General features: G+C 60.5%; 1 protein-coding gene across 9 annotated transcripts; it reads right to left on the reverse strand.

Annotated features, from left to right (window-relative positions):
• Window positions 1-1,544: 1,544 nt before the first annotated feature.
• On the reverse strand, window positions 1,545-27,167 carry WIZ (WIZ zinc finger). Of its 9 annotated transcripts, XM_023625300.2 has the most exons (13): window positions 26,991-27,149; window positions 25,369-25,632; window positions 20,452-20,524; window positions 16,698-18,841; window positions 15,272-15,595; window positions 11,068-11,238; window positions 9,652-10,155; window positions 8,223-8,621; window positions 7,080-7,628; window positions 5,390-5,917; window positions 4,769-5,188; window positions 4,307-4,502; window positions 1,545-3,238 (listed from the first exon to the last, which is right to left on the reverse strand). In XM_023625300.2, the coding sequence occupies exons 2-13, from the start codon at window positions 25,571-25,573 to the stop codon at window positions 3,079-3,081; spliced, it is 5,673 nt and encodes a 1,890-aa protein (XP_023481068.1). In that variant the 5' UTR covers window positions 25,574-25,632; window positions 26,991-27,149; the 3' UTR covers window positions 1,545-3,078. The 9 variants fall into 9 exon arrangements, with proteins under 9 accessions (XP_023481068.1, XP_023481069.1, XP_023481070.1 ...); XM_023625301.2 differs by lacking the exon at window positions 11,068-11,238; XM_023625302.2 differs by lacking the exon at window positions 8,223-8,621.
• Window positions 27,168-27,893: the final 726 nt, after the last annotated feature.

Consider the following 27,893-nt stretch of genomic DNA (forward strand, 5'->3'; position numbering starts at 1 on the left):
ATGACTTGAATACTTTTCTGTTTTACCTGACAAGGTTGTTTTAAAGTATGCTGCTGTTGCTGGCTTTTTCTTTGAGGAAGGTTAGCCCTGAGATAACATCTGCCACCAATCCTCCTCTTTTTGCTGAGGAAGTCTGGCCCTGAGCTAACATCTGTGCGCATCTTCCTCTACTTTATAAGTGGGACACCGCCGTAGCATGGCTTCACAAGCAGTGTGTAGGTCCACACCCACGATCCGCACGGGGAACCCTGGGCTGCTGAAGTGGAACATGCGAATTTAACCCCCAGCCCGTGTTGTGTGTCCCTGTCCCCCTCCTCCACCCCCCTGGCCTGGCCCCTGTTGCTAACTTTTTGATACTAAGGAATTGTCCATTTCTTGAGGTATAATAATGGCATTTTTGCAAAGTCCATATCCTTCAGAGAAACATACTGAAATTTTAAGAGATTATTTGATCTGATGACCAGGACGTGCTTCCCCATAATTCAGATGGGTAAAGGATGACATGGGAGGGTTCCAGCTGAAGAGACTGGCGTCAAGAGTTAATAAGTGATGAGTAAATGAGGGTTTATTTTACTACTCTACTTTTGTATGGTTGGAATTCTCCATGATAAAATATTTTAATAAATCAACTCCTCCCCCCAAAATGGGGCTTGTGCAGAACTTGCTGCTACATGGGACCAGGATTATGGTGCGTTGAAAAACTCCATCTATGAAGCACAGAAAACTCTGATCAATGTGCGTTCCAGCTGCGCAGCTCATTTCAGTGCCACCCTTGGATGCCTGCTGGCCTGTCTTCCAAACTAAGGCAGCGCCCCAGGACACCACTTCTGGATCCTATAGCTTTCTTCGTGGCACATACCAGAGCCATCATCTTACCTTCATTTGATGATTTGGTCTAACATCAAACACTGCCTCAGAGAGAGACAGTAGAATGGCTTGAGAAGGGGTATGCTCCAAAGTTTTAGGAAAAGCTCCCTGTGGTACAAACCTTATGCGACACTTTCAAGGACCCAAGCGGCTCTTACTGCAAGACCGAGGGTGAGGAGGGGCTTCCCATGTTACTTTATAAGCTCTTGTATCACTTGAACGCCTTTATATCCAGCTTCCATCAATTTTATATTTTTTAAACTAATTTTAAAAAGCTGAAAGAGGAAGTGCCCTTGGGTCAGTTCTTATCCCAAGAGATGCCCTCCCTGCTTTCAAAGTCTCAGACATGCCCACCCACAGTGTGGGGTGGAGGGAAGTGGTCGAGGCCTTCCTCCACCAGGGGAGATGTGTCCTGATCATCACCTCTGCAGAAAAGCCCAGCAGAGAAGCTCAGCATGCAGGCCAAGACCACTGGTGTGGGTGTGTTATCACAGTTTGTGAGCTGCTCCTTCCCAGCTAGGGGCACAGTGGAGGGCCCAGGGTAATAGGGTTGGGGGTAGAGGAGGCCTCTGCTGTCTACACCCCGTGAGGTCATTCCCACTTTCCAGCCCTTGGCTGTTTGAAAACGATGAGCTGAAAAACCACATGCAATAAACAAGAAGAGCCAACAAAATCTCTTAAAATCTCAGAAACGTTCAATAAACATTTGCAGAGCAAGAAAATAAATAACATCGCAAAGGAGCCAGCAGCTCCCCGTTTCCCCTAGTGTCATTCGGGTTCAAGGTGCATGTGTCTCTGGACAAGTCACATGTCTTGAAGGCAGGCCATCCCAGCTCTCTGAAGGCTCTGAGCAGTCATGCCCTTCTCCCTCACCCAGTGGGTCCCCTACACCCTCACTGGACAGCTCCTGCCCTCAGAGAGCCCTTCTGGCCTCAATCGCTTCTCCATCCTGGCTCCCTCTCAAGACCAGCTGTCCAGAGCCCTGGTTCCTCTCCTCTGCTCTGCTCACAGAAGCCACTTCGCCAGCCGGCCAGAGCCCCCATCAGCCATGCCATCGAGGGCCAAGAGCTGGGAAGTTGGGCTCAGCCCTAGCCAGGTCTGGTTGGCTTGGCAGCCAATGGGAAAACCCAGGGCCCCCGGGAGCTCTGGGAGAAGGAAGCCCGATCTCAGCTCTGGCTGCCAGATGATGCCAGCCTGTCCACTCGACAGAAAAACACACGCTGGCCGCCTGCCCCGGGGTGTTGCCAGAAGAGAAATTTAATCTAATTTACATACTTCTAGGTACATTGATAACCAAAATGTGGCCACTGAAAAAGTTAAAAGGTAAATCAGCTCCCGGTTTCTAGCTGGCCCAGGATTGCAAAATAAAAGATCCACGTTCCTTATTCTCTACACAAAACGCGTTTTTAAAAAAGTGAAAGGTCTAGGGAGCTATACATAGAAAGCAACAGTGAAAAGAGGGAGGGGGCGGGGGGGGGAGTCCCACCCCCACCCCCTCCCAGGCTCCGGAGCCCCCAGGCTCTGGGGGACCTTGACATGGCAGGAGGCAGCTGTCAGCTCTGAGCTCTTCCTGGCTGGGAAGGCCCCTCTAGAGGGGCGGGGGTGGCCAACAAGGATTTCCGTGGCATCGTGGGCTCAGTGGGGGCTCCCAGGCCCTGGCGGACACAGAGGGAGTGTGCCCTCCCCTGAGCAAGCACCGTGGCATGACGTGGTCAACTCAGGAACTGGGGGGCTGGGGCAGGTCCCGGGTCTCACGAGGTGCGTGCGTGCGCGTGTTCACGTGTGTATGTATGTGAGAGGATATTTAGGGAGGCAAGAGGGAACCAGGACAGGGGTCTTTGGGGTCTTTGCAAATGGCCACGGATGGGAAACACAGCCCCGCCTGGCTGCTAGACAAGGGGGAGTGATGGCCTTCCTCCTGTGACCAGATCGGCTGCCTCCAGAACCTGGCCGCTGCTCCTGCTGGACCAGGTGGGCATGGGCTGAAGGAAGACGCCCTGTGTGTGGCCCCAGAGTCCCCGGGCTGGGGAAGGGCAGCTAGCTGGCTCCTGGCGCCCAGGCTGTAGTGTGCCCGGCCCCCAAAGGGGACCGGTTTGAGGTTTTGGCTTGCTCCTTTGGAAACGGAAAAGAAAGAGGGAGAAGAGGGAGAGGGGGATGGAGGAGGAAGAGGAGACAGAGGTGGCACAAGAGGGGATCTGGAATGCTTTTGTGTTAGGGCGCCTCTGCCGCTGCTGTCTGTGCCTGCGGGGCCTGGGGCTCCTCAGGCGGCGGGTCCGCTTTGGAGAAATTCATCTCCAGGATGTGCCGCTGTAAGTGCCGCACCCACTCCTCCTGGATGGAGAGGGGCCCCTGGAACTCCACTTCACAGAACCTGTGTGGGGAAACAGAGGAGTGGCCGCTGCTGGGAGGAGAGGTGGAAGCATGGCCCTGCCCAGGTCTCCAGCCCCTGGCCATGCCCTGAGCATCGGGCATACCTGCTGCTATTCAATGTGGACAGAACAAGCCCAGGATGAGGGACCCAGAAGCCAGATGTTCCCCTCTGGACAGCTGGCTCTACCCGTCAGAGGTCATGGCAGGGTCCCCTGGAGACCCCCATTTCTATGCTCAGGGCCATCTGATCTGTTGGCTCAGATGCTGGGTAAGGGCCACTGGGCTTCCTGAGCACCTGTCATCTGACTGAAGCCTGGGACCTCAGACGGGTGAGGGCACCGAGAAGCAGGTCCCACCACGCCAGGCTCCAGGACAGAAGGAGTGGGGCCAGGGAAGGGGGCCAGACACAAACTTGAACCCACCCTGCGCATGCACCCAACTCACCAGCTCCCCACCCCCAAGGCCCCTAGGGATGCCTCACAGCGCAAAGGCCCAGAACCTGAGCTTGTGGCTCAGAGACTTGGATTGGAACCCTATTTCTGACCTGGCCTGTGCGGCCTGAGGCAGGCCACCTTACGTCTCAGACTCCCAGTTTCCTGGCCTCCGATGTACACCTGAACTTTGGGAGCAATGAACTAAGACCTGTTTTTCTCCTAATCAGGCAGACACCCGTGGAACACTTACCTGTGCCAGGCACAGTTCTAAGTGTCTTATAACTCAACTCTTTTAATCTTCATAGCAAATCTATTAGGTAGGTCTGTTATCAACCCCATTTTACAGGTGGGAATATTGAGGCATGGAGCAGGTAGTCCTTACTCAAAGTCATTAAGCTGATAAATGTTAAAGGCAACATTTGAACCCAAGTCTCACTGGCTACCAAGATCAGGGTCTCAGCCCAATGCTCGGAGGTGCTGCCATCTGTGAGCAGCCCTGAGCCTGGGTCCAGCCACACCCAAGGCAGTCCTCAAGGCTACATCTTCCAAACCCCACCAGCCCCTGTCCCGTTTGGAGGCTCTAGGTGGCCAAGCCCCAGGTGGTGGTCTCACTCCCTCTCCCGGGGGCTGTGTACCTGCACTTGAGGGTGTAGATGTTGCCAACGAACTTGACAAGTGACGTCTGGGGGGGCCGGGGCACCAGGGAGGGGACTGGCCGGACCCGGGGTGGGGGTTGCCGCACCTCCTCCAGCTTCTGCTGCAGGTCACTGGCCTCCTCGCCCCCTCTGGCCGCAGAGGTGTCTGGAGGGCGGGCTTGTCGGCGCTCAAATTCTGAGGTGGGGAGAGGGATGGGAGATAAGTGGGAAAGCGAGGCCTCCGAGGCCTCCGGGGAGGTCCCTGCCTTCAGCAAGCAAGGGTGGATGCTGAGGGGAACTGGAAGACAGGAAGCTGGGGACTGGACCCTGCCTGAACCTTGGCACAGGCGGGATGGCAGACAGATGAGTGAGTGAGTGAGCAACTGAGGAAGCGACTGGCGACGCGGAGCAGGGAAGACGGCAGGCCGCTGCTCCCTCGCGACCCTCCCCGCCAGCACTCACTGTTGATGTTCTGCCGCTGGTGCTCCTCGGCCTTCACAGTGCCTGGTGGGCTGGCTGCCAGAGGCCGCTCCCCACCATCGGCCGCCCGACCAGCCTCAGGCCCCGGCTCACCCCCGGCGCTGCGGCCCACCACAGCCAGGCCCCCGGGTGCCAGCCCCAGGGGCGGCCGCTTGTCGCTGTCGCGGCCGTGGCCGGCGCTGCGGAACTTCTTGGTGAAGGGGCGGCCGCCCTGGATGTAGCTGCGGTAGGCGCCCACCTTCTGGGGCCGGTGCTTGATCCACTCGCTCAGCGTCTCAATGGGCGAGCCGTTCACGCACCACTCTGTCACGCCAAACTGCCGCAGGTGCGCCCGTGCGTGGCTGGCCAGGGCCTTGCGGTTTTCAAAGTAAAGGCCACACAGCTCGCAGCAGGCCTCGGTGGCTGCAGGCAGAGGGGTGCTGCTGAGCCTTAGCCCAAAGAGGGCAAGGGAACCCAGAAGGTGCTGCCCAGGCTGGGAGCCAGTCCCGCCTCCCACGGGGCCTTGCCATGGGGCCCCTGCTGGGGGTCAGGGTGTGCACAGCATTGCCTGGCCTTGCTGGCCCTGGCAGATGCCCTCCCGGGACCCTGCCACCCACTGCTTACAGGAGTGGGAGGTCTTCTCGTGGAGAGTCTTTGCCTTGAAGGGCAGTTCAGTCTGGATGTAGGTCTTGGCCTTGACCTCTGCTGGGAGGAGGCGGTCCTCCTGCAGGGGCCGCTTGGCTGCCACCGAGGCCAGGTAGCCAGTGGCTGAGGGCTTGGCCCCAGTGATGGGTGCCAGGCTGAGCTCGCGGGGAGCCTGGGCCAGCCCAGCTCCTGGTTTGCTGGGCCGGCCAGCCATGGGCACCAGCGGCAAGGTGGCCTGCATGGGCCCAGGGGCCGCCGTGGGGGGCCCATCTTCAGCCAAGGCAGGGGCCAGGTCGCCAGCTGGTGGCTCCTTCTTGATGAGGCACGGCTTGGACTTCTTCTTGAGGATCTCCCGCAGCGTGTCGATGGGCGAGCCATTGACGGACCACTCAGTCACGCCCATCTGCCGCAGGTGGGAGCGTGCATGGCTTGACAGACCCTTGCGATTCTCGAAGAACTCGCCACAGAACTCGCAGCGGATGTCACGCACCGGCTCTGCCCGCGATGCTGCAGGGGGTCCAGGGTTGGGGAGAAGGAGGAGGAGAAGGAGGCGGCGGCTGCAGGCAGGAAGCCTCCAAGCTCAAGGCCAGTGTTAAATGCCCGGCTGCCCCATCCATGCAGCGCCAGACTTGAAGGACCCTCTCCCTCATCTGCCTCCAGGGGCCCTTGTGTACATCATCCAGCCCTTCTGCGTGTTCTGTCACCTCAGATTCTAGCTAGCTGGCTTCACATCAACTCCCTGTGGACCATGAAGTGTTGAGGAACAAGTCTTCCTTCAATTCCGGGCTCAGACACCAGCGTGGCTGTAACCCCGTGTGATGCTGGGCGAGCCACTTCTCCTCTCTGAGCCTCAGTTTCCTCCACCACAAAATGGAGATGGAAACCACCTCCCTGGGTTCCTGGGAGGGCCCAGAGTGGGAGCAGTTCAAGCACGGGGCACAGAGCAGGCATGAAACGCACACGAGCGCTAAGGCAGTGGCCTGGGCCATCCTCACCTGCACCGCACACAGCAGGGGTCCGGCCAAGCTGAGCAGGACAAACACAGCAACAGTGTAAGAGGGAAGCGAGGGACAGTGACACTACTACTACTGCATACACAGAGGTTTGCTTCACTGGGCACCGTGCCCAGTGCTTCATACCACCTCAAAAAACCACAGAAAGCTGGGACCAGGCTGATCTCCACCTTCCAAAGGAGGAAAATTGCCCAAGGTCACATATTGCTAGCCTGTGGAGCAGCTGAGATCTTAACTCAAACCTGACTCCAAATGTTGAGCGCTCGGTGACCAGGAATATCAGAAAGACACAGTGCAGACACCTACTTACATCCCTCTACTCCTGCCCATGGCAGACATCACTGATTGTTCCCTGCAGTCTTTCTCCCTGGGAATAGGAATCTGCCAGCCACTACCAACTGGTTGAAGATGGCACGAGAAAACCTTTTTGCCATCGCTGAACAACAGAGTCCTACATCCCCGTATGAGTGAAGGAGAATCAAGAAGCAGCTCAGTTGGGGGTCTGGGTAGCAGGGACACACAGTTAGCCCTTTGTCCTCTGGACCTGTATTTTCCCTTCCATTTCAACCCTGGGTTCTCTGGGAACCCCCAAGGGGGGAGGGCGGGGGGAGACCCCTCTACCTGTTCTCCTTGCCCTGCCCCAGGGCCACACTTACACAGGTTCAGGGGGGTCATGTCTTCCCGTGGCGTCGCCCAAGGACCCTCAGATGAGTGCGGCTCCCCATGAAGGGCCCCTGGCAGCATCTCCCGCTTGATCTCCACCCGCATTTGTTCAGGCTTCAGCTTCTTGGGCAGGGAGGGTGCAGCCAGGCCTGGAAACATCTTCCGGGCCGTGGGAGGAGAGGCAGTTGGTGAGTGGCCCAGGGGGCTGCCTGGTGGCGGCGGCAACTTCTTGGCCAGGGGCGAGAGGTGAAGGTCCGCAGGGCTGCGGGTTTCCAGTGAGCTGCCAGGACCTCCGCTGCCCACCACCTTGGCCAGGGCTTTGGGGCTGGGCCCCGGCGGGTTTGGGGCTCCGCCAGGCCGGGACTGGGTCCGTCTCTTGAGGATCTCCCGCAGCGTGTCGATGGGCGAGCCGTTGACATACCACTCGGTCACACCCATCTGTCGCAGGTGGGAGCGTGCATGGCTTGACAGGCCCTTGCGGTTCTCGAAGAACTCGCCACAGAACTCACAGCGGATGTCGCGAGCTGGCTCTGGGCCCGAGGCTGCAGCAGGAGAGAGGAACAGTTAGCATCCTGGGCACTGTTACGTCGTCACCTGCGGGTCTCCTGGTCAGCCGGGGGTGGCCGGCAGCATGCCCATGGGCCAGGGTGGTGGTGGAGGGCAGGCGTCAGCGAGGGAGCTGAGGAGTCGGGGGCGGGGGGGCGGACACCCAGCAGGAGCAAGGGGAGGCTCCAGGGAGCACACGCGCCCTTGGTCCTGGCAGAGAAGGATGGAACCAAGACTACAGCTCTGTGGGTTCCAACAAGGACGGGGGCAAGAGGGCAGGAAGTGGTAGCCTAGGTGCCACATGCCATCCAGACCAGGGGCAACTGTGGGCACCTTCCACACCAAAAGGCAGCACCCGACCCTTGGCCTTCATTCTCAGGGAAGGTCACAGTCATGGAGGTCAAAGGCCAAGAGAGAGGGCATAGCAGTTGACTGCTAACAAGATCTCTGGGCAGAACCGGCCCACTGCCAAGGGCCCCTGTCCACTCCCTGCCCCAGCAGAGAGGGAGTAGGGAGGGGCCGCAACCCCCTCCCCCGGGGAGGGGCTCCAGGGCCCGCAGGGAGGAGGGGCGGCTGAAGCGAGAACCTACAGAGGTTGAGAGGAGACGGCTCCACATCAGAGGCCCAGAAAATGCCGGCGGCTGTGGCGGCCGAGAGGTCCTGCTTCCCCCAGGGGCTGGCCGTACCCGCGGCCTTCAGCTTGGCCTTCTTGGCCGGCGGTTGGGGGGGGAGCAAGGAGAGGGCCGCGGAGGCGGGAGATGGCCGCCCCAGCTGGGCCAGGGCGCCGCGCCCGGGTGGGAGGCGGATCTGGACGCCGTCCCTCCTGATGAGCCCGTGGAGCACGTCTATGGGGGATCCCTTGGCGTCCGGGTCGCTGACGCCCAGGTGGCGCAGGTGGGCACGGGCGTGGCTGGACAGGCCCTTGCGGGTCTCAAACCAGGCACCACACAGCTGGCAGTCCAGCTCTCTGCCCCCGTCACTATCTAAAGCTGCGGAGACAAAACACAGGGGGGGTTCACGGCCGCCACCTTGGCCGGCCCTGGGGGACTGAGGCAGGAGGGCCTGCTGCGACTCTCGGCTGCGCAGGCCTTTCAGGGTCCAAGACTCGTGCCGCAAATTTATTTTAAGAGGTTTTGGGAAGCAGGAAGTCCTATTCCCTGCCTAGCCCTTTGGCATCAAGGTGAGTGTGGAGAGCTTAAGGATGTGGGGTGGAGAGGCAGTGGCCAAGTTCCCGTGGCACCACCTGATGCTCCCAGGCCCTTTTCCTGGGACCCCAGCTTCAGGAACAGCACAGGGTAGGTGGCGGGTGCAAAGCAGGGCCCCGCCAGCTGCCAAGCATCATGCAGCCAAGGGCACACCTGCTCAGGGCCCTGCTCCTGGAAGCAATGCAGACAGGAAGCAGCTTCAACAGAACAAGAGGTGCCAATTGGGGTGCCCTGGTGGTCCAGGAGCCAGACCCTGGGCCAGCAAATGTGTGGAAAGACCCGACTTCCAAAGGGATGCTCTCGTTAAACCTGCTCACCGCGCCTGGGTTTTTCCCCAAACTATACTTTGCCATGCCCACAGGCAGCCCAGGAGGCACGGTCCCACCCCTGGGCACAGGCAGAGGTACTTCTGCACAGGACAGCCAGGAGGATGTGAAGACAGGGGCAAGCACGGGACCTCCTGTCAGGCAAACCACTTGTCTACCTGCAGGACCCAAGATGCCCCGTGGGAGCCCTGGGTGCCTTCACTGCCCCAACTCTCAGGCCCAGAGAAGACCAAAAGCTGCCCCACGTGGCGAGGATGGCCCTGGGAGGCTCAGCCCCAGCCAGGCCTCCAGGGGGAAGAGCAGCAAAGTAAAGTGGGAGACAGATGATAACACGCAGCGCGGCCGGCCCAACGGGAGATGCAGCACCTTGACCAACACTCTGACCCAGTCAACCAGGACGCAGGAGCTGCAGCCCCCACTGCCCCCACCCTGGGCTCTGAGGCCCCCACCCCAAAGGACCCCCCTCAGCTCCCAGGACCCGCACTCACTGAGGTTCAGGGGCCCCTCGTCCTCAGACTGGGGCCATTGTGCCTTTGGGGAGGCCGGCCGGGGGCTCAGGGACAGCTGGGGGCTCTTGTCCTCAGGATTCTTGGGGGTAGGGGAGCCCGCCAGGGCCAGTGGTGCCTTCTTGAGAAGTGGGGAGCTGGGTGGGTGGGCCAGGCCCTTGGCCGAGAAGCCAGGAGGTGACTTGATGGCCTTGTTGACAGCAGGGGCATCCAGGGGCTTGGCCAGGGCGAGCAGGCCGGGTCGGGGGGCCCCAGCGACCACCTCCTTTGGCGAGCTGGACTTCTTAGTCAGGCCTGGGGGCAGCCCAAGGGGTGTGTCAGGCAGGCCCTTCTGCTTCACGAGCTCGTAGAGGAGGTCGATGGGGGCACCGCTGCTCTCCGACTCAGCCACCCCCAGCTGCCGCAGGTGGGAGCGCGCGTGGCTGGACAGGCCCTTGCGTGTCTCAAAGCAGGCACCGCAGACCTCGCAGGTGGTCAGGCTCTGGGCTGGAGGGCGAGACGGAGGCCAAGAGAGCAAGCTGTGAAGCCCCATGGGCCCACTCTGCCAATTCTCCCCCCCGGGGGCCCTCTCTCACTCCAGCTCCCTGCAAGTGTTCTGCTTCTGTCAAGCCCTCTTGATCCTTAAAATGACCCTAATGAAGCAGGAATTAGCCTGTCCAGTTTACAAATAAGGAAACTGAGTCTCAGAGAGAAGGGTTGTGCCCAAGAGCATCCAGCAGGAGGCAGAGCCCTTCTGTGGTCCAGCCAGTGGAATGCCTTTCGGAACTCCAATGTATCAGGGTGTCCTGGCAACAGGTTTTCACACACACGCTGACCTGGCAGGCACAGGCTTCACAGAGCTAAGTCCTAGCCACCCTCCGCAGCTCAATTCCTGGCCCAAATGCTGGGTTGGAGGCCCCGGCCCCAGGGCCTGTGATGCCTTGCAGCCTCTCCTGCAGAGCCCTTATCCCCCGAGTCTGCTTCCCTACCTCCCTGCTCCTCAGCTTCAGTGACCCCAAGAACAAGCACTAGCTCTGTTTTGCATCTCTCACATCTCTGGGATCCATCACAGTGCCTGTTGCAACTCAGTAAAGACCTGAGAATCAACAGACAGACAAGGCAGTGTCATGTAGATCACACAGCTAATGAGAATCAAAGTCAGCAAATGACCTTGGTCTGAGTATGAGCTCTTGACAACCATGTCCACTGCTTCTCTGGATGCCCCCCAATGCCCTGTGAGGGTGCAGCCCAAGGCCATGCATGCCCAGGGCAGCAGAAGCTCAAGAGAGGACAGCCACGTGTCCCCTTGGTGCCTTGGGGTGCCGGACAGAAGGCAAACCTGGGACCCTGCATGAACCCCCAGGCCCAAGAGCTCTCTGTGAGTGTGACCAGCCTGGCCACTATCACCTGGCCACTCACCCTTGAGGTCTGGCAGCTCTTGCTTGCTGCCATGAGGAACCTCTGCAGCCACTCTGCTGCTCAGCCGATTGGCCACCTGCTCCAGGGGCCCAGGGACAGGCAGGCTCTTCTTGGGGAGCGGTGAGGAGCCCAAGTCCATGGCTACCATTGCGTTTTCCTCAGAACCCAGGCCTGTGAGGTTAGGAAGACAGGCTCAGCCCAGGCAAAATGTGCCTGTCTATCCCCGGAAGGACTGAGGGTGGGGGCGCAGTAGTGGTGGGAGGGAGTGCCTTATTCCTCATCCTTGGCGCCTGCTCTCACTCTGGGAGGCAGCACATCCCATGAAAGCTGAGGCTCCATCCATAACCCCCAGCACCAGTATGACGCATGGACGTTGAGGCTGCCCACTGACAGCAGACACTGGGAGCAGCTTCCACCCACCAAAACACAGACAGGTCAGGGGACGTAGTGCTAGTCTGAGCTGAGACTCCCATCCTAGGAGATCTCAGAGGAAATATCTTTCTGGGCAGAACTTGTGGAGGGGAGCAACTGTCAGTCCTGGGGGCGATCAGAACCAGAACTCGGTAAGGGAAAGCCAGGGTCAGAAGCCAGAGAGGCAATGCAGAGGTGGGGAGCCAAGGACAGGGCAGAATGTCCACCAGGTGAGAGGGCTGGGGCTGCAGAGACAACTGGGGGTCCCGGAGTGGCCTGCACATCACAGCTGAGCCCTAAGCGGGGTCCGGTGAGAACTGGGAGCCCGGGCCCGCAAGGCTCTGGCTGCGGACAGGAAGTGTGAGAATCACAGAACTTTCTAAGAAGTTTTGGAGGCATCTATCAGGCCAGGAAGCTTCCCCGGGGGAGATGTGCGTGCGAACAGGGAGTCCAAGGCGCGTTCCCACGTCTAATTTTTCAGAGCAAGGGGCCAGAGGGGCTTGCTGAGCTCAGGTTTGGCGTCCGGGGCAGGGAGGGGGCGCCGAGGATGAAGGGCTGTGTCAGAGGGGCCTCGGAGGCGCTCAGCCGAGCAGCGGCCAGGCAGGCCCCCGCCGAGTCTGAGGCCCCGGAAGCCGGGAGAAGGCCGGCGGGGCACCGGCTGGAGACGCCGAGGACACGCGCGTCCGTGAGGGGGCCGGGCCGCGCCGGGCCGCCCGGGAGCAGGTTTCGGCGCCGGAGGGCCGGGGCTTCGGGGGCAGAGGCATCTGTCAGACGCGCGGGCGTCCCGGACGGCAGAGAGCGTCCCAAGCCTGGGACGCTACGCGCGGACAGGCCAGGGAGGCCGGGGGGGCCGGGAAGGGCCCCGGGCCGGGCCGCCGGCGGCGCGGGCGCGGCGGGACGCCGGCTCCCCGCTGCGCCCTCCGCGGCGCGGGCTCTTACCCGGCGCGGGCGCGGGCGCGGGCCCCGGCTCCGGCTCGGCCTTGGGCCCGTCCCGCGACGGCGGCGGCGGCGGCGGCGGCGGCGGCGGCGGGGGCGGCGGCGGCGGCGCGGGGAGGCCCGCGGGGCCCGGGCTCGGGGGACCGGGCGGGGGCGCCCCCGCGGGCGCGCGCTCCCGGGCGCCCCCCGCGCGCGGCCCCGCCGCCGCCCTGCTCTCCGCTTTTGTCACTCGGCACTGGGCGGTGGAGGCGGCCATCTTGGCTCCGGCGCACGCGGGGCAGCCGCGCCAGGCGGGCTCAGCCGAGCGCCGAGCGCCGCGCCGCGCAGCGCCGCCCCGCCCCGCCCCTCGGGCGCGCCCAGGGCGGCCGGCCGAGCACCGAGGGCTGAGCGCCGCGCTGGTCTCGGCCCCGCGGGCGGGGGCTGGAGCCACCGAGCTGCCCGCGCCGGCTCGCAGAGGCGTTCACGCCGTGCCCGAGCGGCCGCCAACTGCCGCCCCGGCCTGGGCCTCGGCGGGGAGGGACACTTTCCCCTACCCGGATATCCCTAAAGTTAGGATGGGACTCCTCCGGCCACACGCGTCCGCCCGCCCTAACATCGTCCAGGCTCCCGGAGCCCCAACAGGCGGAACTAGGACCTGCCCTGGGACCCTGCTCCATTCCCTTCCCCTCTGGGTCTCCCTCCGGGTCGGGAATCCTGGAAGACATCCGATCCCCAACCACGAGGATCCCCCCCAGCATCATCCTGGTATCCAAGTGTCCCCCGACGGCGCTGTCCCGCAGTCTTACGGAACTCCCCACGTGGCCGGCACCACATTTCAAGCACAGCTCGCTTCCTCCCCAACACCAAACCGGTTGCCCACAGCTGTTCCTTGACAGCTGGGTGGGGCTAGAATCTGACTGTTGCCCCGCCCCCAACCTGGCACCCGCCCCCACGGCCCACTTAGGGAGGGGTGGGAGAGGCTTCTAAGGACAGCCGAGCAGGGCCAGTGCCCAGACCTAGCCTTGATCTTGGGTATCCTTCCTCAAGGCAAGCCTTCCAGGATCTTGTCAACCACTCCTGAACCGCCCCCTGCCCTCCAGGTGTCACCGAAAGACTGATCATAGCTCCACCTCACAAGGACAAGGCCAGGGCAATGCCATGCCGACTCCTCACATCCCAGTAGCTTGGCCAGCTCCGCCAGCACTAACTGGGGGCTTGTGCATTGGTCTTCCCGTGGAAGCAGCTTAGCAACAGCTGAACCGGACTGCTAGGTGCATCCTCCCATCCCTGGGGTGCCTGGCCCAGGTGCCAAGTAAGGGGTGTGAGCCCGACATTCAGGCCTCTACCCAGGTGACAGAGAAAGAAGGTGGCAGGGCTGGAGCCTACAAACTGCTTCCTGTGACCTCCAGCCATCCACAGAGCTGGCTCAACCTCCCAGCCACCCCTGAGACAGCACAAACTTAGCCAGGTGTGTGAGCTGAATGCCCAGAAGACAGCCTTCAGCAGAAGCAAGAAGCCTGAGGCCACATCCCCACTCTGCCTCTCCCAGAAGTGTGACCTTAACCAACCACTATCCTCTCTCTGTGCCTCAGTCTCCTTGTCCAAGGAGGAGAGCGGGCTCTGATAACTCCACCCACCCCTTTGCAGACCCTCAAGTGCCCTTCTCTGGTCAGGGGGCTTGCGGATGGGTCCAGCCAAGCCTAGAGTACAGATCTAGATAGAAACCTGGAAGCTCCAGGTAGGAGAAACATGGAAGGAAGCCTCAGCCCCAAGCAGCCCCTGGACAGTGCCTCCTGTTCAGGCACCTTCTCTATTCCCCAGGGCCTGCCTACCCCTCACTGCCAAGTTTTCTGCCTTGAGGTTTAGTAAAGGCTCCCACAAAGTCAGGCTTTGCAAGCCTGGGTCCTTCACCTTTCTAGGCTCTGCCGTGACCAGCTACAGGCTCCTTCACCAAAACATTACTTCTGGATTTCCCAAGCTGTCCTCCACTGGCAAGACCACCGAACATGGTGTTCAGAAGTCTAGCTCTGCTGCTTTGTGACGATGGCAAAGCAGATGACCCACAGTTTCCTTATCCATAAAGCAGGAACACAGTCATCCTTAGCCCCACAGAATTGTTTTGAGGTGTAAATGAGATGAAACCTTAGTACACAGCAAGCACTCGACTATGGGAGGGTTATCGATGCTGTCAGACAAAGTAAGCACCATTGAAAATCTAGATCTGCCCTGTCCAACAGCATTGCCACTAATCTTGCACTAGCCTTGTATTTCAAGTGCTCAACAGCCATATGTGACCAGTGGTGACATATGCTTCAGGACAGCGCAGATATCTGGAGAATATTTCCATCATCTCAGAAAGCTCCATCGGACAACACTGCTCTACATAGATGTTATTAAGAGCAAGGATTCTAGAGCCTGATCTGCCCGTGGTTTCAAATCCCAGCTCTACTACTTCTGGCTGTGTGACCTTGGGCAAACTAATTAAGCTCTCTGTGCCTCAGTTTCCTCATCTGTAAAATGGGGATAATAATAACACCCACCTTGTAGGGTTGTTGTGAGGATGTAAATGAGTTGGTGTTTGTAAAGTGCTTAGAACAGTATCTGGCTCCTAGTAAGAGCATGTATGTTAAAGTCACTATTGATCTGGGCAGAGAGGACTGGATCCAGAAGCAGCCCTAGCCTGGCCTCAGAGTAAAACACAAATGACCCCAAAGTGGCAGGGCGGTTGTGAGGATGGTTGTCAAAATACTTTGTAAAGTGACTTGAAACACTTCTGGGAAAGTGGAAGTGGAATGGCTGCCACCCTCCCACCCCTCCATCCCTCTGGGCCCCTGGGAAGTGCCAGGGCTCCAGCTCTGCCTGCCCCCTCTCCTCTTACCATCTCCGTAGGCTGGCCCAGGGTCCTCAGCCCATGTGGGTGGGAAGGGCACTGTGAGAGGTAAGCGGGGCCGGCGGGAGGTCAGGAAGCCACCTGGCAGCCCCCCAGGCTCATGGCCCAGGGGGCTGGGGGGCTGCTCAGATGCTGAGGTGGCCAGCAGCTCTTGCAGGATGTTGATGGGCGAGACAGTGAGCTCCCAGTTGGTGATCCCGAAGTCACGCAGGTGGGCCCGGGCGTGGCTAGAGAGGCCAGCCCGAGTGTCAAAGCCGGCCCCGCAGAAGTCACAACGCATCAGGCTGAAGGTGCCCGGGTCGAAGTTAGCCACTGTGGAGGGAGAGAGGACATGGACTGCCTTGTGGGGGCGACTCTCTGGCCCCAGCCCTCCCCGCCCCCAGGGCTGCTCACCCTCCTTGGGTCACACAGCCAGTGCTGTTCCTCAGCCTGGATGCCCCCCTTCCCCTCTGCCCTTCACGCTCCTGTCGGCGGTGTCAGATCACACGTCCTCCTGCTCCAAGAAATTTTCTCTGCCTGACCTCCCAGAGCTCGCAGCCTCAGAAACACTTCTCCAGTTGTGGATGTGCAAGCATTTGGGCATGTTTGATTAATACCCTTCTCACGTCTAGAGCTCATGTCTGTTTTTGCTCACCATCACCCCAGTGCTGTGAATTAAATCGTTGTTGAATGAAGAAATGGACAAAAGGACAGGACCCCCGGTGGAGTCAGGGACTCCTCTCGGCTTCCCCAACTTCCTGGTTCCCTGAGCCTCCCCCCATCACAGGCCTGGTCACTCAGCATCGTAACTGCCTGCTTTCATGGCTGTCCGCCCCCTGCCCTGCTCTCCCAGCGTGCACATGCAGGCATGCGCACGCACACACACACTCTCAAACACCATAGAGGACCTCCCCAGATAGGCTCCACGTCTGCCAGTGTCAGAACCACCCAGGGCACTTGCATTGGAGTCAGACCTCCAGAGTCCGAACCTGGGGGCCTGGGAATCTGCACACCTCACAGGCAGCCCTGGGGGCTTCTGACGCTGGCCAGGGTCCCAACACTCCTGTGACGGGCCGTGGACTCCAGGAGCACAGGGACTGCTGTTTCCTTGACTGCTGTGTCCCCAAGTGCCCAGAACAGAGGGGACCTCACTCAATAGGTATTTGTACAAATAAGGAGTAAATGAAATTCCCTCCCTGGCGCTGACTCCTTCCTCCAGCCGCTGGAAGGGCTGGGGCATTGGGGCGTCCCCACCCCCACCGACATGGTGTCCTTTGCTGTGGCTCCCAGGTCTTCCCGGCGGGGAGCCCCCGACTTCACCCTACTCTGCACCAGGGAGGATTTAGATGGAGAGCTGGTTGGTTCAGAACTCAGCCACCCAGCCGTTCGTCTCCTGGCCTCACAGGGAGTGGGTGCTGGAGCCAAGCCGCCATACCTTTTTTCTTCTTCTTCTGGAAAGAGAACCTGCGCTCGATGGCCTTCACCTCCTCAGCGGAGATGAAATGCCGCACATTGTAGCTGACGCCCACGCGGTTCAGGTGGCCACGGACGTGGTTGGCCAGCCCGATGCCGTTGTGGAAGCGGTCAGGACAGTAGGGGCACTTCCGCTCCTCGGGCGGCAGTGCCACGGCCGGGTCCCCATCCAGGAGCGTGTCCAGCCCCAGCGGGCCGCCCAGCGGTGAGTCCAGGAGCAGGAAGTCCAGGGGGTGGGTGCCCCCCAGCCCCAGCTCCTCGGGCTGCAGGCTTGGGGGTGCCCTGGCCGCTGCAGCCATGACCTGCGGCCCAAGCTTCACCACCAGCACGACGGGGACCATCCCGTGGAGCTGCTGCTGCTGTGCCTGTGAGGCTTCGGCGGCCCGCAGGGCTTCTCGGAAAGTCCGCTTCAGCTCCAGGGCCAGCTGTGGGATGAGGTTGGGAGTGGCTGGGGGAGAAAAGACCCCATTTTCAGGGGAAAAGTCCATTTCTGAGGCCACTGGTATGCCCTCCTCCTCCTCTTCACTCCAAGGGTGCCTCCGGTCCCCAAGCTGGGCTGGGAGCCCCTGTGGGTGGAAGGCGCTCTTGTTTCTCCCGGGCTGTAAGGAGTAGGGGGCCGATGCTAGCGGTGAGGGGAAGGCTGGCCTCGCCAGGGGCCTCTGGCTGGAGCTGTGCGGGAGTGGCTTTGACAGTGGGAAATCCCTCATGCCCAGCTGCTGGCAGTCTGGGCCAAAGGCCAGGCTGGGGTCGTATCCAGCAGGGTTCTCCTGCCACGTAGGGGCCAAGAGCGGTTCAGCTTTGCCAAAGTAGTCCTCAGCGGCATCAGGGAAGCGGGCATACATGTCTTGGCTGGTGCCTGGCTGGCTGGCGGCGTCCTCCTCAAAAGCCTCGCCATCCTCCTCCCAGTGGGGACGAGCATGCATGAGCCTCATGTGCTCCCTAAGCAGGCTCTCACTGGGCGCAGGGAAGCCACAGAAAAGGCAGGCACTGAGGCCCGAGGAGTCTCCATAGGGGTGATAGGCGAGGGCAGTGGCATCAGGGCCCAGGCTGCTGGCCCCGCTGTTGCCCCCGAAGGGCTCCTTGGCAGCCTGGCCTGACGGCTCGCGCACGTGCAGCTTGGTGTGTTGCACAAAGGCCTTGGAGGAATTGGTGCCAAAGATGCACTTGGGGCACTGCAACCGCGCCTCCCGGCCCTCGTCGCCCGGCACACGCTTCAGCTTCTGGATCTCCTCGAGGATCTTCTCCCTCGAGGCTTGGTGCAGCTGCCGGTGCTGCTCAAGGGCGCCTGGGTCGGCGAAGGCCCAGCCACACTCACCGCAGGCCAGCGGAGCCGGGTGGGCGGGGGGCTCCTGGCCTGGGGCGCGGCGGTGCTGGCTCATGTGCTCCAGAAGGTGCTCCTTCTGCTTGAAGTAGATACTGCACTCAATGCAGGGGAACACGGCCGGCTCCTCGTCCTCATCCTCGTCCTCGACCGGGCTGGCCATCCCCTCGGCCACCTCCTCTAGCAGCTCACACAGGAAGGGCCCTGTCCGGATCCGGGGCAGCAGTGGCTGCAGCCGCTCCACAGATGCCTCAGAGTTCACTGTCCAGGTCTGTGTGGCTACCTCAGAGGCCGACCTGGGCAGGCCCCAATCAGATGGCTGAGCCAGCTCCTCCAGGCCCACCAGGTGCTCTCTGGTGCCCACCACCGCCACATCCAGCGTCTTAGTGTTCTCTTCCACTGGCACAAGCACCGTCCTGAAGGAGGCGAGGGGTGGTGGCTGGGATGGCAGGTCCAGGCGCAGCCCTGCATCCTGGGGTGGGGCCTGCTCATCTGTGTCTCGGAGCCAGTTGAACCTGGGGCGGCTCCGGGGGGCCTTCTCCAGGAACTTTGCTTCACTCTGGTGGTGCAAGAACCTTCTAGAGCCCTCGAGCTCAGCGTGGGGCTTCACAGTTCTCACAGTGACTGAGTCCTCAAACCTCTGTTCAGATGGGATGCTCTCCCCAGGTTCCTGGACCAGGGGGTACTCCCAGGGCCCCCGACCATCAGGGGGACCAGGGAAGTGGCCCAGGAGATGGGGAGGTGGGGAGCCCGGCCGGAAGTCCAGGCTGCCTCCATCCCAGCAGCTGCAAGGAAGTGCCAATGGTGACAGGTTAGCCACAGGCCTATTTCCCTTCCTTGGGTGAGGGAGGGGGTCTTGCAGGCAGTCTGAGACAGGCCCCAGAGACCCAGCCTGAGGGTGGCCTCAGAGGGGCTGGGAGTGTTGGGGTGAGGGTGGCAGGTGGGTGTATCACATGTGGACCCTTCCAGAGCCCTTGGGCCAAAAGCCAGGCTCGCCTCCCAGGATGCACCTGACCACATAGCCCAGCCCCAATGCATCATGGGGGATTGTGCAGAGACCACACCTGGGGTCACAAGGTGTGTCCCCAAGTCTGGTGGCACAGTCAACTCTCATCTGTCCCCCAGGAGGGCCCAAGGCTCTGCCCTGTGCTCCAGGCTGCATCTGTCTTGGTCCTCCCCAAACTGGGGTGATTTAGTTAGCTGAGTTTCAACTTTCCAGCAAATTTGGTGAAACTCTGCTGGATAAACAACTCAAAGGAATGCACCATTTCTCTGCATCTCTGCTCTTGGAAGGGCAGAGTCAGGAGAGGTTAAGTCCCTGCTCAGCCCCGGGCCCCTGGGCCCCTGACCTCCTTTGGGAGAGGAGGAGGCAAGGCAAACTCACTGAGCCTCAGTTTTCCAGTCCTAAAAATGGGGACAAATCCCAAGAAGCAGGCGCCTTTGCATCCTTATGCAATATGTAAGGAGCTTTCTCACACCCGTAATCAAAGAAAACTTAACCCACAGCAGGTGCTTATTTAAATGATCACAACCATAGACTTTCAAACGGGGCCCTTGACCTTGTGCAATGCAGGGTGAGGATGACACAACCCAGGGCTGGGGAAGCACTTTGCTTGGCCTGATGTCTGGCTCCCCGTAAGCCCAGGACCAGTGTGGGTTCTTATTACGACTGTTCCTGATCCATCTCCCTTCATCTGCCTCCACCAGGGGCTGTCGATCATGCTTACAGAACAGAGGCGGACACGGTTCCCTGGAGAGGCTGAGCAGAAATCACAAATCACCTCTCTAAGCCCCATCAGTGACATGCGGCCCTAACAGGACCATGCCCCGTGGGATGGGGCAAAGATGCAGTGAGGCAAACCTGTGCTGGGAGCCTAGCACGCAGCACACGCTCTGCGATGGAAAGCTATTGTCAATCCTGACTTGACAATTACTATGTATTAGCACCCCCCAAGCCTTTTAATGGAGGGTGGCTGCTGTCAGCATTGCTGTGGATTCCTGCTCCTACTCAACGTCCCTTGGGTCCTTAAGGCAAGTTCATGAGATGCATCTCAGGCACTCCATTTTACGGATGAGGAAACTGAGACTCAGAGAGGCCTAGCATCGTTCTAAGGGTTGCCTGCCAGAGACGGGACTCCAAGGGTCCAACCTCCAGGCTCCTGCCCCTCTGGCCCAGCTCCCAGCAGGGATAATGAGAGTTGACTGTCTGTGTTCATCCAAGTCCACCCCTTGACCGCCTACACACCCAGGGGCTTGCCTGCCAGGGGCCACCTCTTCCTGCCTGGCCTCCTGATTCCCTCCTGTCCCCTCCTCACTCCCGGGGCTCTTCTGGGGCCGGGGCACATCCTGCTTGCCCCCCTGCCCTCCCTGAGGTCAGGGCCAGCGTGGCACTCACCAGCTGCTGATCCGATGGGTGGCGGAGGTGGCACGGGGGAGGGCTTCGCTGAGGCCGGGATGGGGCTGCCCGTCTGCAACAGAGAGGGGAGACCCTGAGGGGCTGGGGTCACCCTAGCCAGGGCCCTTCACAGCACCGCAGCTCCAGGAGCCCTGTCAGGCACCTCAGCAGGGCCCGGCAGCTCCCTATCCCTCTGCCCGGAGAGGCCTTTGGCCTCTGCTCTCCTGAACCCTGAAAGGGGTTTCTTTGGAGGAGTCCCCTTAGCTCTCCGGGGGACCACAGGGGCTTGCTGCCTTCAACCCTCTTCTCTTCACTCCTGTCTGGCAGCCAGGGTGATTTTTTAAAGTCACACCCTGGTAAAAATTCACCTAGTTTCTCATCATACCTACTCTAAAAGCCAGAGTCTCAGCTGCCCTACCAGGCCCTGCCAGGGGGCCTCTGCAGGCCTCTCCAGCCTCAACTCCCTCTCCGCCCCCTCACTCCCTCCGCCCCAGTCCTCAGGAAGCCTCCAGCCCACCTAACTCTTTCTGGCCGTGGGGTCTTTGCACTGGCTGTTCCCTCTGCCTGGAGAGCCCTTCCCTGGCCATCTACTAAAGTGACCTCCTGATTTTCTCTCTCATCACCTGTTTCACTTCTTTCTTAGCACTCTCTGGAATTGCATAGACCCTTCTCTGGATGACTGCTTGCCTGCGTCCCCTGCCAGCACGTAAGCCCCTGGAAGCCTCGTTCACAGCAGGTTGGCACATAGCAGGTGCTCCACCAATCCTTGTCAGACGGTGAGCGAGGAGCCCTCTAGCCTGTCCCTGCCTTCTGGACCCCCTTCCAGGCCTCCATCCTACAGTCAAATCCCCTGCTGAGACCCCTCACACAGATAGAGCCAACTCTCCATTATCTGCCTGTGGAGCCAATGCCTGGAGCGACCACAGGAATCCCGGCCTGCGCCTCCTCTGCCCACCGCACCCGCCTGACTCGGACAAGCGTGCCAATCAGGGCACAGGCCAATTGCCCAGGCCAAGGTTAACACACGGGGGTAACTTGAGCCCCATCCAGAGCCTGACAGATGCAATTACTGGATGAGCTTCAACTGGAGGACAGTCCAGAAAGAGGGCCAGGGCCAGGGCTCATTCTCTGTCCAACCCCCACCATCCAATTTGCCCAGGAAATTGAGAGCTGACTGTCAGGAGCCAAAGAATTAAAAGGACTGGCGAGGGTAGGAGGGTGGTCAGAAAGTTGTGGTCACTGCCCAAGAGACTTTCTGCTGAGCCTGAGAGGAGGGCTGTGGCTGTCAAGTGGCCTCTGGAAGGTGAGGGTGGTGATGGGGTACAGAAATTTGCACTGTCTGGAGCAGTTTCTCAACCTTGGTGCTATTCCAATCCAGGGCCGGGTCACCCTCTGTGGTGGGGGGGCATCCTGTGCACTCCAGGGTGTTGAACAGCATCCCTGGCCTCCACTCACTGGATGCCAGCAGTGCCCCCGCCCCTGGCCCTACAGTCACGACAACCAAAAATGTCTCCAGACATTGCCAAAGTATTCCCTGGGGGCAGACTTGGCCCCATTCAAGAACCCCTGGTGGAGACTGATAGGGAGCAGATCCAGGCCAGAGGTGTGCTTGGATGCAAGGGCAGGTGGTCAGGGTGGGGTGTGGGACAGAGTTCGAGGGTTGGGAAAGCAAGGACTGGACCAGCCAAGGGAGAGGGACCCCCTAATAATGGGGTGTCTTGAGAACACAAGGATCACAGACAGGAGCTTCTCAGGAGAGGGCAACCAGTTCACCAGCAACAAGCCTAAGCACAGCCTAGAGGCACAAGTCTGAGGGTCCAGGCGTCCTGCTTCTGAGATTCTGGGACCCCAAGCTCCCGAGATTCCGAGCGTCCCAGATTCGATGATTCTGCGATTGCTGTTGTTTAAGAATTCCGCGAGCCAGGGGGCCGCGCTGGCCTCTTTGAGCAGCTCCAGCGAGGCTCCTATTTTTAGTGGCAGCAACTTTGGAGGAAGCAGGCCAAGCAGGGCCCTGTGTCCAAGACACCTGGGGGTTGGGGGGCTCGTCCAGAGGCCTCCACAGCTGGTGGGGATCCAGAAGTCCCTATGGGTCAGACGAGGTACCCAGGATGCAGCCCTTGGCAGTGGCCATGCCAAGGGGCCTCATTCACTCCTGCCATCTGGGGCCCCAGAGAGGGTTTGAAAATGAGAGAGGGAAAATGAGAAGGGTGTCCATGAGCAGCTTGAACCCCAAGCCAGGCAGCTTGACAGAGTGGCCAAGAATCTAGACTTCAGAGTCAGAAAGATCCGAGTTCAGGGCCCAGCAGTGACCTGAGGGCCTGCCTTTCCCACTCCAAGCCTGGTTCCTCCTCTGGATAATGGAACAGCCACCACCCTAGTCTTGCAGGGCCAGTGAAGGGTGCCAACAAGATCACAGTAAATGCTCAGTCCAGAAAGGCAGTGGTGGGGGAAAGGAAAGGAGGTGGGAGTGCCTGAAAGGTCAGAGCTGGCTTGGAGACATCTGAGGCTGGACCTGGAGTCTCAGGCCGGCTCACTCCATGCTCTGATTTCCTCCCCAGCCTGGGGCCCCACGAGGGCAGAAATGATGTGTTGTTTGGCCCCTGGGTCCCAATGCCAGGCATGTACTGCACTCTTCACCAATCCGTGGACCCTCTCATCCCCAAAAGCCTCGGCTGCACCCAGGAAGCCAACCAGGGAGACCAAACATGGTGCGGGGGGCTGCCGGGAGGCGTGGAGGCTCCAGGCCAACAGCCACGAAGGAGGACAGAGAAGGCAGTGGGTGCATCCGTGTCCTGGCGGAGATGTCTCGAGGTGGCCACGCCAGGGGTGCCCTTGGGGGGCTCCAAGGGCTGGGCAAGGATGAAGGAGGGCCCAGGCTTCGGGGTGGAACAGCAGCCCCAGAGGCTGTTCCTATTTATAGGCATCACAAGACTCCTAGGGCAGGTGCCTGTGCCAGGGAAGGGGGGTCGAGCAGGGCAAATGGGCAGCGGGGAGACGCTGTGTTCAAAGCCCAGGCCCTCCTCCAACCTCCAGGCCACGACCCCACTCCAAGTCAGGCCACCCCGCCCGCTCCAGGCCCCCATTTGCTCAAGAATACCATTAAGGGTGGGCCCAGCCCCCTGAGGCAGCCACCTCCCCCTCTACCCAGGCACATGCTCTGGACCCTGATTGACTCCCAGGGGAGTGAAGATGCACCCACCTGCCTACCTTCCCTCACTCTCCAGACCTGGGGCTTCTGCCAGGGAGAGAAACAGCCCCCAGTTCCTCAGAACCAGACCCAGAGAGGACCTGGACCCCCAGAGCCTGTTCCCTGGGGCTCCCACAAAGTCAAGGTCCCAGGCCAGCCACGTCTCTGGGCTTCTGTTACTAACGGTTTGTAGGAGGGGATTATACTTGCCCTCAGGGGTCTCACTTTGCCACCCCCCTGCATGACACCTTCAGGTGCCACGAGTCACCTTGTCACAGTTGTGTACACGGCACCAGCTGACCGGATGCCCCCTGCCCTCTTTGCCTGACTCACTGCTCCTCATCCAGGCCCCCCCGTGCTTCCCCCATTGCATCCTCAGCGACTGTGTCATAACACCTGGTGGCTCTCTCCTCCACCACAGATGGCAGGTTCCACAAAGGCGGGGATGGTATGTGTGTTTGGTTACTGCTGTACCCTGGTGCCTGGCCCCAAGAAGGAGCTCTGTAAATATCCGAGCATCATGAGTGGCGCTAAGGGACAACTGGGGCAGGTCAAGGATGCCTTGACACAGGGTGGTGGTTAAGGACAAGGATTATCAAGGCAGGTGACTGCCTGGGCGTGACCTTAGACAACTTACTTAATCCCTCAGGGTTTCAGTTTCCCCATCTCTAACATGGATAATCATAATTGAGGCTACCCTACAAAGTTCTTTTGAGAATGGCATGTAGGAAGCCCTGACAAAGTGCTTGGAGGTTCCTGGAAGCCAAGCCCTGTAGGGCAGGCCAGGGAGATGATGGGAGATGTCTGGTGCATCAGCCTGCACTACCCCACCACTCTCCAGCCCGACGAGACTCCTGCCTAGTCCTTGAACATGCCAGGCTCCTCCTTACCACCGGGTCTTTGCCCCTGCTCTTCCTTTCACCTGGCTTGCCCTTCCCACCATTCATTCCATGCTCCTCTCAAATTCCACCCCCTCAAGGAGGCTTTCCCAGGTCTGCCAGGCACTCTCCTGGCACTCTGTTTCATACCTTCACAGCATCCGTCACTACCTGCCCTTCTGTTATTTGTATAGTTGCTTGTTATGCCCTACTAGAAGGTCAGGACCCTGAGGGCAGGGACTTTTGCCTCTTTTGTTTATGGCTGTATCCCCAGCGCCTAGAACAGAGCCTGGCACATAGTAGGTGCTGAGTATTTAATAAATGAATAACAAATCTTAAGATAGGGACAGTGTGAGATCCACTTTTGATGGGTAAACCGAGGCACAAAGGGGTGGCTAGCATCCTTGACTACTCAGTCTCTCCCTAGCCACTAGAGGGCACAAGCTGTTTTCCCCGTGGCTCAGGGGCAGGACCCAGCAAGACAGTGCAGCAAGAGGGAGCTGGGATACGCTGGCGGGAAGGAGATGCACCTGGAGAACTTGTGGGCTCCGGGTGGGGAGCTCGGGGGGCTAAGCTGGGACCTGGACTGCATTAGTGTGCCCAGAGGAAGGAGCCAGGTGGGACTGAACTCAAGCCTCAGCTCCTCACCACCCACTGGGGGGCCTTGATCAAGGCCTCCCTGGGCCTCTGTTTTCACAACAGTAAAATGGGAAACTAAGCAGAGTGCCAAGACAGGCCTCTGAACCCAAGCAGAATCAGAATCCCAACTCGGACCCTGCTGGGCTAGGTGACCCAGTCTCCTCTGTGCCTTGGTGACCAGGCCGGGTGCTGCCACAGCGCCCACCCTCTTACCAGTAATGCCACCTCTGCCATCCAGAATGTCTCGGGGGCCCTCCTTGGCGACAGGCAGGTAATGGGTGGACTGGAAGATGCCACCTTCCCCCTCAGCAGCCTCGGCCCCACCTTTGATGTCATCCCTTGGTGCTGGGCCAGGCAGTCTCTCAGGGCCACGAGGACGATCTGGGGTGGCCAGGCCACCTGCCAGGGGTCCATCCATGGATGCTGTCTGCTTGGCTCCACTCAGATTCTGGGCTGGCTCAGCGAGGCATCGTAGGTCTGGGGGCAGAGAGACAGGTACTTAGGAGAGGTAGGAAAGGGACTCTGCCTCAGTTTCTCTTTCCTTGAGCCCCAGTCCTCATCCTGGCAGCCCAGTGCCTCAGTTTACCTCCCAGCCCAGGTAAGATAAGTAAATGGTGTTGTGGTCCTATCCACACACACTGTATCCTGGATGGCCCCTGTCCTCAGTGTACCTCAGTCTCCCCACTGATAACTCTTCTCTTCACACAGATCCTGCACTGCCTCAGTTTACCCCATTTTTATACATGCATACTCAGCCACCTTGTTTTATTCCAGCATTAATCCTGTCACCTCTCCCAGATGCCTCCCTTCCTTCACACACTGCTGCACTTTCCCCAGTTGTGCTGGCACTTCCACGCAAATGCATACTCCATGCCCATGCCTCAGCAAGAACCCCAGCCACTTCTGCACTCTGTCCTATACACCGTCTCAAGTCCCCCCATCATTACCCCTGCACTTATCTCATACTCCAACCCTCCCCATCAAGTGTTCTTAGGGTTCTCCAGCATGAACCCCTTCACCTCACACGTAGCCTCAAGTGACCCCAGCATACCCCTCATGCATACCCAACCTGGGACCCTCCATCCCACCCTCCTAAGATCTCTCTAGTCTGTGGGCAAAGGGGGCAGATGGGGCTCCTGGTCCAGAAATCAGGACCTTGGGGAGGCCGTGGGGGTGGGGGCTGTCCTCTCCACCTATAAATACCTTCAAGGTAACGGCAGAAAGTGAAGGGCAGGAATGAGGCGCCCTCCCCAGGGAGACAGTGGGGAGGCCAGGCCCAGGCAATCGGGGCGGGGCCGGGGCTCCAGGCCTGGCTGCAGGCGCTGCCCTCAGGGGCCTGGGGGCTCCCAGGGGGCCCGTCCCCGTACTGGCAGTCGTGGCGGGGGTCCCTGCCCAGGCCCGGAGGAAGCACCTGCAGGCGCCCACCCGGTGGGCACTGCCCGCCAGGACCGGGCAGGACCGCAACTTCGGAGCACTTTGGCAGCGTGGGGAGCGGGGCTCCCTCCTGGACGCCCCCCGGGGGTCGCAGGGGTGGTGGCGGCGCCGCGCCAGCGCACCCTTCGGGGGGCCAGGGTCCAGCAGATGCGCCCTCCGCCCGTGCACCTCGGGGCGGGAGACCCCGCGGGACGCGCCGTGGTACGGGGGACACCTGCCCCAAGACCCCCGCTCCTCCCCCCACCTGCGCGGCCCCGCCCCCGACCAGGCCCCGCCCCTACAAGCCCCGCCCCCGCCCCCCGCTCTGGGGGGTCCCGCCTGGCCCGGCCCGGCCCCGGCCTCCCCCTCCCCGCGCCGGCTCCGCCCCGCCCGCGGGCTCCCCAGGCCGGGCCGGGCCTCACCGGGGAGGCGGCGTCGCCGGTCGGGCACCGGGGCTCGGAGCTCCCCTCCTCGGTGCGGCCGTCGCTGCCGCTACCGCCGCTGCCGCTCCCGGTGCCGGTGCCGCGGCCTCCGCAGCCGCCGCCGCCTCCACCGCTTGGGGGACATTGTCCCTTTAAATCGCTCCCCCCCGCCGCCCCGCCCCCCCGGCGCGCCGCCGTGACCTCAGCGCGACAGCCCCGCCGCGCCGCCATGATGGGGAGGTCTGGGGCACCCCCTCCCCCCCTACAGCCCCCCCGGGGAGGCCGGCCAGCGGGCGCGCCGCCATGTTGGGAGTGGCCAGGCGGGTCACCCTTAAAGGGCCCGCGCGGCCTGAGAGTCCAGGGAGAGGCTCTGTTTCCATGACAACACTCTTGTCCTCCTGCCCCCAATGGCTCCTCATCACCCCACTGTTCTTCCAATGCTAGGCCGACTAATAGCACCAGAAGAGTGGGGAGGGGGCAGAGAAGTTCCCCCATGGACCATCCATAGGTCATTAAAGACTCCACCCAGCCAATCTTCAGTCCCTTGCTCCCAATCAGCTACCTTCCAACCACAAGTGTACTCCCTCCTTTCGCATTATCCACACTGGACTTCAGCACCTCCATGCCTCTAGGGCTGCCCTAGGTCCCCAATACTAAGCCCTCCTTCTCCCCCCAACCCCCAGGATCGCAGCCTCTAGGAGTACCCCATCATGCACTCAGGATAAGCCGGCTGCTCTCTTACATCTACCGCCCATCTACACATCCAACCACCCATGCATCTCCCCACCCATTCATCCACACACTCACTCAATCGACCACTCATCTATCTACCCAATCAACTAACCACCTATCCATCCACCCCCTCCAACCACCTATCCACCCACCCACCCACCCATCCATCCA

Source organism: Equus caballus, chromosome 21 (assembly GCF_041296265.1).
Source record: "Equus caballus isolate H_3958 breed thoroughbred chromosome 21, TB-T2T, whole genome shotgun sequence".
NCBI lineage: Eukaryota > Metazoa > Chordata > Mammalia > Perissodactyla > Equidae > Equus > Equus caballus.

Bases quoted from the DNA above. Each gene is read 5' to 3' on its own strand.
- WIZ (XM_023625300.2), bottom strand. From the start codon at position 25,573: ATGGATGGACCCCTGGCAGGTGGCCTGGCCACCCCAGATCGTCCTCGT. The intron at 11,239-15,271 runs GTAAGAGGAGAG...CTAACCTCACAG, and splicing joins TGGGCCAGCCTACGGAGATG to GCCTGGGTTCTGAGGAAAAC. The intron at 4,503-4,768 runs GTGAGTGCTGGC...TCCCCACCTCAG, and splicing joins CCAGCGGCAGAACATCAACA to AATTTGAGCGCCGACAAGCC.